The sequence below is a fragment of the Miniopterus schreibersii genome (genome assembly GCF_964146895.1).
Source record: "Miniopterus schreibersii genome assembly, chromosome: 5".
Taxonomy (NCBI): Eukaryota; Metazoa; Chordata; class Mammalia; order Chiroptera; family Miniopteridae; genus Miniopterus; species Miniopterus schreibersii.
Window position 1 is genome coordinate 49,615,700 of NC_138106.1, and position 12,491 is coordinate 49,628,190.

Sequence of the window (12,491 nt, forward strand, 5' to 3'; positions counted from 1 at the left end):
TCAGAGCTAAATGAACCACATGCAAAAGCAAGTGCACATACCCATGGGCACACACATGTGTGCATACACACACCCTTCACGCACACATCCACTTACAGAATTGCACATGCCACACAGAGACACATCCTACTTACTGACACACACATTCAGTTACCCACATTCCCACATAAGCACAAAAGCCCCCTAACTTATAGACACACATCTCTGGGTGCATGCCCTTGGATGCTCTCATGCCCAGACATACATGGCCTCATGTGCTTCCAGAGCCTCTCTGTCCCAGGACCTAACTACCCAGGATTTGGGAACAACCCCGGACACATGAGGGACTTCTTGGGAGCTCTGTGGTCACCAAATGTGGTCAGCATCAGTCCAGTCTAAGGATTCCTTTTTCTAAATGACATTATGGACCCCACATACTAAGTTGGCTTAAGATAGGATATCTGGTAATTTAAGAGTTTGCTTGTATTATTGTCGTTAGGTGGTTCTCTCCTCTATGGCACAAAGTATATCTCTCTGGATTCCAAGTGTTTGAGATCACACCTGGACGTTGAAGCACAGCCCTTCTCACTCTGTCCTCTGTTTCAACCCCTTCCACACTATGGAGCCCTTGGTGGAGCAAAGGGCTACTCATTTATAGAAAAAAAAAACATCGTACTGTAGAACCAGGAGAGTTAGGAGCAGAAATAACTTAAAGAAAATAGTTTTTCAAAAGCCCAGTGAGAGGCACCTGCCAGGTCATTATGGCACGGGAGTTGTGGGGCCTCTGGACACTCTTTCCAAGAGGCCCTTGGGATCTCGTCACTGGCAACCTGCCTCGGGCATCACTCACACCTGGTATTAGTTTGATTCCCAAGTACCTGGGCTCCACACCTCCCTTGACACAGCTCCACCTCTTCTGACAGTAACAGGCTCCTGTCAGAAACCTACAAGTCCTCTTGAGAAAGTAACTTTACTATAGAGCATTCTCACTCCCAACCAAGGAAGCTTGATCGTGACTGACACACACAATGCTAGCTCTTCCCAGATACTCTGGCAGTGTCTTCTGAGCAAATAAGAGCTTCACTATCTACTTTTTTTACTTTAAATTATTTTTTATTTTTCAATTACAGTTGACATACAATAATATATTAGTTTCAGGTGTGCAACCCAGTGATCAGACATTATATAACTTACTAAGTGATAATCCCAATAAATCTCGCACCCATCTGACACCATACATAGTTATTAGAATAGTATTGACTGTATTCCCTATGCTGTACTTTACATCCCCATGACTATTCTGTAACAAAAAAATTTGTGCTTCTTACTCCCTTCACCTTCTTCACTCATCCTCTCAACCCCCCTCCCATCTGGCAACTGGCAACATGTTCTCTGTATCTATGAGTCTGTTTCTCTTCTGCTTGTTCATTTATTTTGTTTTTTTAGATTCAATTGTTAATAGATGTTTTTATTGCCCTTTTATTGTTCATATTTTAAATCTTTCCTTCTTCTTCTTCTTAAAGAAGACCCTTTAACATTTCATGTAACACTGGTTTGGTGGTGGTGAACTCCTTTAGCTTTTTCTTGCCTGGGAAGCTCTTTACCTGTCCTTCGACATCTACTTTTTGATGATTATCTGAGACCTGGGCGTGCAGCCTCCAAAAGGAGACTCCCTCTCACTAGGCAAACAGTTGCCTGCTGATAAGTGATCTGGTATCGCACAGAGACTGTTTCTGCACCAGTGAATCGCCCTCTAGCCCAGCTGGCATTCCTTATAGCAAAGTTAGTTGGAAAGCAAATCTAATCAGAACGCGGATAAGACCAAAACCAGACTCTCACCTCAACTGGGGATTCAGTCATTATTTCGTAGGTGAAAGCGTGAGAAGAGGTGAAGAGAGAGCCTTTCCTGGCCATGTCACGCACCCCACCTGGGCTCTGGGCGGCAGACTCCTGGTGGTCAGGCTGAAACTGGATCCAGCCTTCTTCTCTCCCTTACACAGTATCGAGTTCTCCATCCCCCAGCTGCTGTGCCGGAGTGAATGCCTGGCCTAGCCCATCTCCTTTCAACAACCTCCAAACTTGCAATAAACCCCAAACATGGATCTCATAACACACTTTCCTGCTTTTCCACAACCCAATGGTTACATAGAAGAAAAAGGTGGTTATCTCAGCTATAGAGCTGGGAAATGCAGGTATAAAGAGGTACTGTGCCTTTGTAACTGGTTGGTTGAATAGAGGCCGAGTGAATTAAGTTGGTTCATGGTCCAAGTTCATGCAGGCCCCCTAGGGATTCCAACCTGTTTTGGGGGCTTTTAGATCTGTTTTCCTGTGGATGCCACATACAGACCTGGCTTGGGGAAACCCTCAGGAGATGAGTGCAGGCAGGCTGGCACCTCCCTCAGCTTCAGGCCTGGGATCTGGTCCCACAGAATGTGCAGTGAGTGTGCTCAGCACTGCCTTTGAGAGCTGCCTGGGCTGTAGTCGCCAGATTCCAGGTGCCCTTGGTGCCCTCTGGGTGCACAGCCATTGCTGGACTGCTACTCTCCCCACACTTGGTCTGTATTCAGGCCCTGATGGGGTTGGGATCTGTAAGAGTTGCTCCAGTCTATCCAGTACTTGCAACATTTGGACTCAAGAAAGTCCTATGCTGCTAAGAATGGCACCTGGCCAACCTTATCTCATTTCTCTCCGTTAATTAATCAAGACCTCACAAGGTGAATGCTTAGGGAAGTTTCCTCGGGGTGAATGTACAGTGACTACAGAACATCTGAGACCTCTTCCTGGGAATTAAGACAAGAATGATAAATCAGTACTAAACAAGGGCCGTCATGGTTATCTCACACATTCCTGTCATCACACATGCCCCGGAGAGATTTACAGCCTTAGAGTGGAATACATGTGACCATGAAGTTATGGAAGGAGAGTTGATGGCTGTATCTTTACCTTCTACCTAGAAACCTGGACAGATTTTTCTTCCAGAATTCCTTACACCATCTGGGAATCCACCTTGAAGGCAGCATGAGGGTGCTCGTTACTTCCCAGGGCAGCAGTGTAAGATAACCTAAGGAAAGAGTTTTGAAAGAAAAAATTTTTCCATTGGAACTGTTTAGTGTCCAACTTGGAATTTGATCTGAGCCTTGAAATTCACAAGCTCCTCGCGCAGCTAGGGCCTGAATAAAAGGTGTTGGTTTAGCATCTTGACAAAGTGGGGACAGTGCCTGAGCTCTCTACAGCCTCACCTTGTGCTCATGGGGTGTCAGCTGGGTCACGAGAACAGCCTGCACTGGGTAAGCTGAGGACTTGTGCTCACATCTGTAGCGAGGCCCACAGCACAGGACAGAGGGGTGGGGGATTTTGCACCACCTCCGCCAGCAGGTTCTCAATGCAGGCCTTTTCCTTTGACTCCTCAGTGATGTGGTCAGTTAGGGGTATCAATGTGAACGTTAAGCACTGAGCAGGCCAGGGAAGCTGGAAATCAGGCAGTAAGAAATGGTCCTGTGAGCTCTGAGGGCCACTGTGTCATGGTTCCCAAGCATCGTGTTAGAAATACACATCCTGGCCCAGCCGGGCGTGGCTCAGCGGTTGAGCATGGACCTAGGATCCAGGAGATCGGGGTTCGATTCCCGGTCAGGGCTCATGCCCAGGTTGCAGGCTCGATCCCCAATGACTCTCTCATCATTGGTGTTTCTATCTCTCTCTCCCTCTGCTGCCCTCTCTCTGAAGTCAATAAAGATATATATAAAAAAAAATTTTTTAAAGGAAAAAAAAAAAATACACATCCTGGGCTCTGCCTCAGAAATTCTGACTCACAGCTTTGTTATCCCATGTTCGTTAGGGTTTGGGAATGTGGTGTGGCTCGCCTGAACCCAGGGTGCCATCGAGACTGCAGTCTCTCAATCCCCTAGGCTTCTTGGGCACCACAGGCTGTGCTCAGGCTGCCCTCCCAAGCAGGGTCTGGGTTTGAAAGGCCCTCGGTGGCCTCTGCTCAGGCACTTTCACCCTCTCATCTTGGGGCTCAGGCTCCTTTGCTGGGTGCCCAGGGATTCGAGGACTCAGAGTGTTGTAACCCTTTGAGGCTAAGCCAGGGCAGGGTTGGTTGGAACGTGTCAAGAACAAGGTGAACCAGAGGTGGGTCAAGCTGAGTAGGGAATACTGCAACTAGATTCTACAAAATGTTCCTGAAAGATCTCTTTATCCCCTTTCTAGAATTTTGATAACGGCGACTCTCGCCTGGACTCCAGTGAATTCCTGAAATTTGTGGAGCAGAATGAAACCGCCATCAACATCACCATCTATGCAGACCAGGAGAACAACAAGCTGCTTAGGTGAGTGGAGTGAGGGGGCAGGGAGGGGTCTATGAGGGGAAGGCTGGATAGGAGAGGGGATTTGAACCCTTTCGTACCTGCAAAGGAGCCACCAGTGTTGATGCAAAGTAAAAAGCAAAATGGGAATTCTGTCCTGGTCTATTCTGTGAACATTATGAACTAATATACTGAGCACCACTGGTATCTGATCAAATGGTTATTGTTTTTGGCTAGAACTTGCAGTGAATAGAAGCATGTAATTTTAAAGTAAATGATCAAGGGTACATCAGAGCAAAGTTGTTTCTGAGTGCTGTGGGTAATGTTTTAATAGTTAATTTTCTGAAGGAATTACTTTAATGTTTTATTTAACCGTAGCTTAGTTCTGATTTTCAAGATAATCGGTACTATTTCATCTAGAGAACCTTAATTGTTACAAATGTGAGTGTGTCTCTTTCCTTTTCTGGTTTTACTCCAAAGCAAATAGTAGTAAAAATGAATCCCTAAGAAGCTTCTGGTGTGGTTCCAATACATTGGTAAGAATTAAAAATAGTTTAAGCACCACTTCGTTCAAAAGAAATACAAAGCATGAAGCCCAGATTCTAGAAAGATTCCTTCTTAATAATAGTATATGGCCAAAGTATAATATTTGAAAATCCTTCATATTTTGATAACCTAAAATTAGACTATATTTTACGAGTTCAACATTTGATCCTCATAACATACCAGTGAAGGAAGACTCCTTGTCTCCATTTTACAGACGAGAAAACAGGCACAGAAAGGTTGAATAACTAGCTCAAGGCCATTTGGGTAAGAAGTGACTGAGCCAGGGCTCAAATGCAAGCAAGCCACAGGGAGAGTGAGGGAGCTGGGATTCTATGAAACTTCTGGGAGATCTCGTTCTAGAGTGGTGATGCTTTCCTGAGCTCCACATTCTTTTAAATCACATATTCCTTTCATATCACCTATTCCTCTCTCTCTTTCTTCTCTTTTGATTTTTCTAGTTTGGTTGGCTTGACACTTATACTATAGGGAAAGGCAGTTACTGGTGGAAGGTGTGCAGGCAATGAAACATTTGTCAATCAAAATTGGACAGAACCATTCAGGAAATTTTGGTTGCCTTGGGGAGGAACATTGGTATAATGAGCTGAAGGCTGGGTGCTTACAGGAGTCAGGGTGGTTGATGGTGGTGAGAGGTCAGTGTAGAGAGAAACTTCCTCAATTGACAGTCACCTTCTTGGCCTCCTGTGGGGGCCCAGGTGTATGTGGTCCTGATACTTTTCTTTCTTCAGGAGTGAAGCTGAGGTCTGGCTGACACACTTGTGTGTTTTGTTACAGAGGACTCTGTATCGATGCTCTCATTGAACTGTCTGATGAAAATGCTGACTGGAAACTCAGCTTCCAAGAGTTCCTCAAGTGCCTCAACCCATCCTTCAACCCTCCGGAGAAGAGTACGCTGCACCTAAGAAACAGGGAGTTACAGGGATTGGGAGCATTCCGAGGGGGCCAAGATTGATGGCACTCTCTAGAGCTTGCTAAGAAAAGTCCCTTCCACGATTCTAGGTGGGCTGCAGCCCATCATCTCCATGGTGATGTTCAGGTCCAAAAACCTTTGGCTAATGGTAGCATTTGCTCAGATGTGGTGCCTCTGAGGGACAGGCAGGTGCTGTGTGGGGAAAGGGTAAGGTGCACAGACTGTAGTCAAGACTCTGTGTTCCACCTTCACCCTAAACTATTGCCCCCGCTTCTCCCAACAGAGTGTGCCCTGGAGGATGAGATGTACGCAGATGGAGCTGAGACCGAGGTGGACTGCAACCGCTGCGTCTGCGCCTGCGGAAACTGGGTCTGCACAGCCATGACCTGTGACGGTGAGCTGTGCCTCGGGCGGCGGGAGGAACAACAGGGGCAGAGCTTCCTTCACGAAATCACCATGAGCGGCAGGGTGGGGATGGTGGAGAAGCCTCCGGTGGCAGCTGGAGCAAGGAACCCGCGCAGCAAGTGACAGGCTCAAACTCGCCGTATTGGAGCTCCCCCAAGGCAGCGTTGAGGACAAAGCGCTTACCCCAGACATGGAAAGTTTGAAAATGACTCCAGAGGCTTGATACAAAAGAGGTTCAAGACCCAGGGCAAGATCCAATGTTGATATGAGATTGAAATAGTGACAATAATAATGAAAGCAAATGCTAACTTAATGAGCACAGTATGCCAGGCAGCTTCTAAGCACTTTACCTAGTAACCCACTTAACCCTTATGACAGCTTAGGGAATCCTCAATCTAAAAGACTCAGGTGTTTGGAAGATTAAAATACTCCTCCTCACCAACTGTTCTCAGCAAAAAAAGGAAGAATGTTTGTAACCTTCTTTGAACTAACAGAATTAGATATTCCTTGAAAAAGAGAAAGTTGAGGGTGGGTTGGGGATATAGAGATGTCAGAGAGAGTTTGGGAGGCCAGTGCAGAAGCCAAAGGGTATGTTGGAACCACTAGGGTCCCATCAAGCTCCTGAGCTACAATGATGTCAAAAATTAAAGCCGAGCCCTGGGAAAAATCAGGCACCATTCAGAGTGGAGGCAAGACAGAGAAGGGTGGAGCCAGGTTACATTTGCTCTGGGAAGAAAGGTCAGTTGGAAGGAATCAAACCCCAAATTTACACCAGATGTAGTGAACCAAAAATTATCTTAAACAGCTAACTGAGACGAGAAAAAGCAGGCTGCTCCTGGGATCTGATAACTGGAGACAGAGGTCAAGGACCTAGGAAGAGATTTTTCTAGATAAAAAGCCCAGACAATACCAACAGTACAAATGGAACTCAGTGCTACCCAGGGGATCCCTCGTTTCCCACTCCCCAGAACTAAGTCTCTTCTCAGTGCAGGAGGCCTAACTCCAGAGACAAGTGAAAGAGCACAAAGAGGCTATTTAAAGACCAGAAATGCCTAGAAGTCGCTGGAGGCCAAATCAGAGCTAGGGTAGCCAAGCCAAGCACACAGTAACTACTGAAGCCAAGAGAGAACATCTCAGAAGAGTACCCAGACTGCCTCAACCAGGAAGCCTCCTGTACTTGTCTTCCCAAAACTCCCCACAATAGCTTTCCACACCTAACTGCTCCTGGTCTTAGTAATGGTAGCCGTCCATTTCTAAGATGGGGCAGTTGGTGAACAGCTGGTTTATGATCATCTGGATAATCACCCCATCACAGACTTCAGACATAATCCAAATGATTGCCCCACTGGGACTGTGCCCATTTCCACAGCAACTGACTTGTTTTTCCTCTCTGGATGGTCCAGGTTCAGAGCCGTATGTGGGTGTAAGAAGCACTTTCCATGGTGGTGCCCCAGGGGCCTTAGCACGTCTTGGTGTAAGGACCATAGATCTGAAAGGACATTGTAGAGGCAGCAACCAAGGGATTTTTAGGTCAATACCTGAAAGTTGGATCCTAAATCCCAATGGTGTAGAAAAGAAGGGGCACCAAGAGTGAAGCCAGCTGGAGCCAGAGCCAAGGTAAACTGCCATGGGGGCAGCTAGATGCTCAAGTCAGGAAGCCGAGGTGGAGCAGTGTTTCCTAACAACAAGCACTATTCTCAATAAACGTACAGCTTGCTGGGCTCCATCCCAAACCTACTGAGTCTGAATCTGCAGAAGAGCAGCTTGGAAACCTGTGTTTTTAAGATGTATTCTGTGATTTTTTTCTCACTGTGCAAGTTTGGTAAACACTGTAGGTGTGGTGATCAGCCCTGGCTGCACATCAGAACCACCTCAAGAACTTTACAGAACCCTATGCCCAGGCCCCTGCCTCACAACAGTTAAATCAGTCTCTGGAGGTACAGTCTAAGCAATTGTATTTTGAAATGTTCTGTGAAAAACAGAGAATCATTGCCCCAGAAGAACTTGAGTCAGGATCCAGATTTTCTCTGTAGCTCCTTCTGCAAGGCTGGTTCCTAGAATGGATGTGCTGGAGCAGTTGAAGACACTAGGGAGAGAGGCCGGAGGAGAATGGGAGTAGATTGCTTTGTTTTCAGTGTGTTACTTTGGGTGTGTCAGAGGAACGAGGCTAATTCACCTCTTCCACAGATTAAATGGGAGATGAAATTAAGAACCTAGAAAGTAGATGCCAGCGGGATCCCTAACTGGCTTCCCTCAGCCAACTCTCCTCTGAGCTTTGGTTCTTCTTGCAGGGAAGAATCAGAAGGGGGCCCAGACCCAGACAGAGGAGGAGATGACCAGATATGTCCAGGAGCTCCAAAAGCACCAGGTGAGTTGCAGCCTCCATGCTGATTCAGGTATCTCTGCTGCCACCAGTCCCTTCCATCATTCAGACACTGGCTAATGTCACAGGAGACCAAAAAGATGCACTCTGTTTAATACAGTAGATCTTGAATGATACGCCTATACTATCAAACCATGATACAGTTCCCTGATGATGTCCTTGCAGAGTCCCACAGGTCCTAGCAGATGTAGATTACAACTTGATAAATTGCTTTATAAGTAAGAATCAGCCAGTTGGTGATTTGCAAATGGGTTGCAAGTGGTTTACAAATGAGCAAGGACTAAAGAAGTTTACTGTTTTCTGTCACAACCAGTGCCTAGACCTGAAGACATGAATTCCTGAAGGCCAAGCTATATGGCTTGCTTACCATTGCATCCCTGTATTTAGCACAGAGCTTGGTATATAGTTGTCTCTCAATGAGCATGAAATTAGTGGATTTGGACTAAAGCAGAAAAGATTTAAGTTAAATGCTGAGCTGGCTAGAAAACAGCCTGGGATTGACAAACAGGAGACTTTGAGGTTCTGCTTCCTGGAAACTTGAGAAGATAGTATGAATTCTGTTCAGGTTCTATGTCAAGTTGAAGGCCTTCTTAGGGAAAAGGTTCTTAGCAGAATAGTGATCCACTGACATATTTTTCTAAGGGCCTAGAGAAAAAACATGGGTATGCTGGACTCCCGGGCCTGTATTTCCACAGTTTACCATAGAGTCTTAACAAACGATATTGCACCTTAGACCACCTGTCCGTAGACTGGGTCTGGTAATTCAAGCCTTCTCTCTCGTAGAAGTTTTTAACGAATATAAGTCACAAGAACTACGAAACCATTAAGATGAAATATTTGACTTGAAAATAAAGAATTGTTAATACTAATTGTTCATATTTATTGATTTTATATGCAGTTTGTCATGATTGTCACTAATAGTATAGAAACCTGATGTTAGTTTTTTGAACCAAAGCAGAATCTCCCATCCTTCTGTTTTTCCATATCTCAGCAGCCTAGATAAATGCCAGTGATTTTTTTTATATTTCATAACACTTATTTTTCTCTTGCTCTTGAAGGAAACAGCTGAAAAGTCCAAGAGAGTGAGTACCAAAGAGATGTAGTGAGGAGGCATCTGGGAAAGGTGTCCAGAGCCCGGCACCGTCTCCTCCACTTCAGCGCTGAGTTCAGTATACACAAGTGTCTGCTACAATTGCCAAATCACCAGTATTTGCTTGTATAGCAACAAATTTTATTTTGTCTATTTGTTTTGCAATAAAGGAAAAGAGAGTGGCTGGCTAGGAGGGGAAAGGCCATAGCCTTCATTGCTAGGAGTGAGTTGAGAGAAACTGTAAAATGGGGCTCAGGGGTTGGAGGCAAGTAAGGAAACCGCATCAGGGTTGGGAGAGGAGCAGACCCAGATGTGAACCACTTCTGAGTCTACCACAGCTATAAGCACGCTGCAGGGAGGGCAGGCAGTGCCAGAGAGAACTCAGCCGACTATCCCTAGAGGAGGGGTTTGGGCAGCTCAGTGGAGAACGCACTCTGCTTCCAGCCCTTTCTGTTGCCGTCAGCGTAACAGACTCCAGCAGCTTTGCTTCTCCTCGTGGCCCCAGCCATTGCCTCTCGATACACAGCTGTCTTACTCGTTACCCAGTGACCCTCAGACTTGATGGAGTGTCTGGGAGGGTGCACCCAAATGATACAGATACTTGTGGACTCTCAGCCCCTAACCAAATTTTTAAAATACTTTTTACCAAAGGTGCTATTTTTCTGTAAAACTTTTTTTGGCAAGTTGACTTTGTTTTTCAATGATCATTATATTATTGTTGTTGTTCTTTAATATTTTATTTTGACTAGAAATTAAGCTTTTGTAATTATTTTTCAGTAGTCCTACCATTTCAGAGGTGAAGGAGTTCAGGGTTCTTCCTGGTGCAGGGATCACTCTAACCCAGGCTTCCCACCCTGCTGCATAGTAGCTGCAGCCCAGAGTTCATGCCCCTGGCTTCCAGTGGCTCCACAGTTGGCCCGAGGAGCAGCGGGTGCCTCAGACAGAAGCCAGGGGAAGAGAAGTGTCTCCATACAAAGCTTTCAAGCTCCAAGAGCTAATTTGTTTTCAGTTATTTTAAATTCACGCAAATCAGTATTTCAAAGGATGGAGACAAGTGCAGCCAAGCAAGGGTTAGATATCCCAGCCTATCAATATGCTCGTTGATCCACCACGAACTAGGAGAGTGACTTTGGTCCTGGCTCTTCCTATTTCTGGGCCTGTTTCTCAGTGCGCAGGCAGGAATGCATTGACCTTTCGATTTCATAACTTGTAAAGTCTCTGGTTTCAGAGGAGCCAGGTCCCTGTGATTTTCCTTCTTCTTAGGATAAATGAAAATTTGTTATAACAAGAAGATTCAGACAGCCAAAAACAAGATGACCAAATCCGACCTCAGTCTGAGTGGCCGCACAGGCTGTGCTGTGATGCAGAGCCCTCACGGGTAAACCCTGCCCTGGGAAAGAGTGGGAAAGAGAACCTCTCCACTGTGTCTGCACTTCTGTGTTTCCTCTTTAACCTTGGAAACAGCGGGCTTACCATTTAGATGAGGACAAGAGGAGGTTCCCACATGTCAAGAGAGGGGGAAAGTGGAAATTTAATCTTAGAAGTGTGATTGGTAAGAAGTCGGTCCTTCCTGTGTCTTTTGGCCTGTGTAGGTATTAACCCCACTCAGTACCATATTTAACAAGCATTAAGAATAACAAAGATTAAAAACTTGACATGAGATCTAATTTTCAGAAGGCAGGTTACAGACCATTGGAGGGAAATTATGTGTTGCACAGGCAGCTCTGAGAAAGTTGTACCGGAGAAGAAATGGAATTTTTTCTAAACAACTTTCTTTCCTTTGCAAGGAGAACATTCCACTTTGTTTAGAATTCTGAGCTTTTATCTACCATCCCACTTAAAAGTTCCCTTGGAACCCTCTTGTGCAGCCTGAAATGCACCTCCCAGTCCAAGTGCCTTGGGGAACCCCCAGCAGCACGGCTTGATGGAGTCTGCCAGCACTTGGACACCACAGGAGTGAGAGCAGGAGAGCCAGTTTGTAAAGCAAGGAACCAGAGTGTCTCCTTTCCAGTTACATTTAGGACAATGGTTGCCATCCCAGACTTACCCTACCCTGCAACACTGAATTCCCAAGAGCAAATCTGCATTCCTTCTGTAAATAGGGGAGCTATTGTCTGCACCATTGAATCACATGATCTGATGACCATTCATGGAAAGCTGCTAAATAGCCTAGTTTGGGGAGTCTTGCATGGAGCAAATAATCAGGATTAAATCAAGTTCAGTTCCTCCAGCTCTCTAAATGCACAGGGCTTAGTCTGCAAGCTTCCTTGGGCTTTCTCTGTGTACATGGTCTTATAAACATATTAATTACAGCATCTGTTAAGATCCAGTGTCCATGGAAACCTCACAAGCCATGACTCTGGACTCCATCACTGTTTTTGGAAAGCAGGGCTCCTCCACCTGCCAATAAATCCACGTGAACCAGTTGAATGTCTTTCCTTTACACTTATGTTTTTAAACAGTCAAATCTCAAGAAGCAATTTGAACAGGTTTCTGTTGCCTATGTGTCTGTGAAATGCATTTGTATTTAGTAGGCTTCCATATTGCATTTAACTTGTTTTTGTAACTCCTGATTTTTTTTTTTTTTTTTTTTGGATATTCTTGATAAATAAAGAAATTAAAAATAACAATTGTATTGGTTTCCTTTCTCTCCAAATAAAGTTATGAGAACATATTTACCTCATAAAAATAAATTTGGGTTTCAGGAGCCTTAAAAGAGGCCTGAAGAATTTTTTCCTAATACTTGGAACTGTAGCTGGGAGAGAAAACTTACTCAGGGAAAGTTTAAAAGAATGATGGGTGGTGGGTCGGGTGGGAAGTGGTAAGAAGTCTGGCAGCATTGGTGTATTGAGAAGAGAT

At 45.3% G+C, this 12,491-nt stretch overlaps 1 protein-coding gene across 1 annotated transcript in view; it reads left to right on the forward strand.

Annotated features, from left to right (window-relative positions):
• FSTL1 (follistatin like 1) overlaps positions 1-12,262 on the forward strand; it is a 50,602-nt gene extending 38,340 nt beyond the window's left edge. The window contains exons 7-11 of the mRNA XM_081138988.1: positions 4,186-4,304; positions 5,619-5,731; positions 6,038-6,148; positions 8,451-8,527; positions 9,601-12,262. Coding sequence (XP_080995114.1) covers positions 4,186-4,304; positions 5,619-5,731; positions 6,038-6,148; positions 8,451-8,527; positions 9,601-9,645 — 465 coding nt within the window. The 3' untranslated portion in view covers positions 9,646-12,262. The remainder of the gene's footprint in view (positions 1-4,185; positions 4,305-5,618; positions 5,732-6,037; positions 6,149-8,450; positions 8,528-9,600) is intronic.
• The last annotated feature ends 229 nt before the right edge of the window (positions 12,263-12,491 follow it).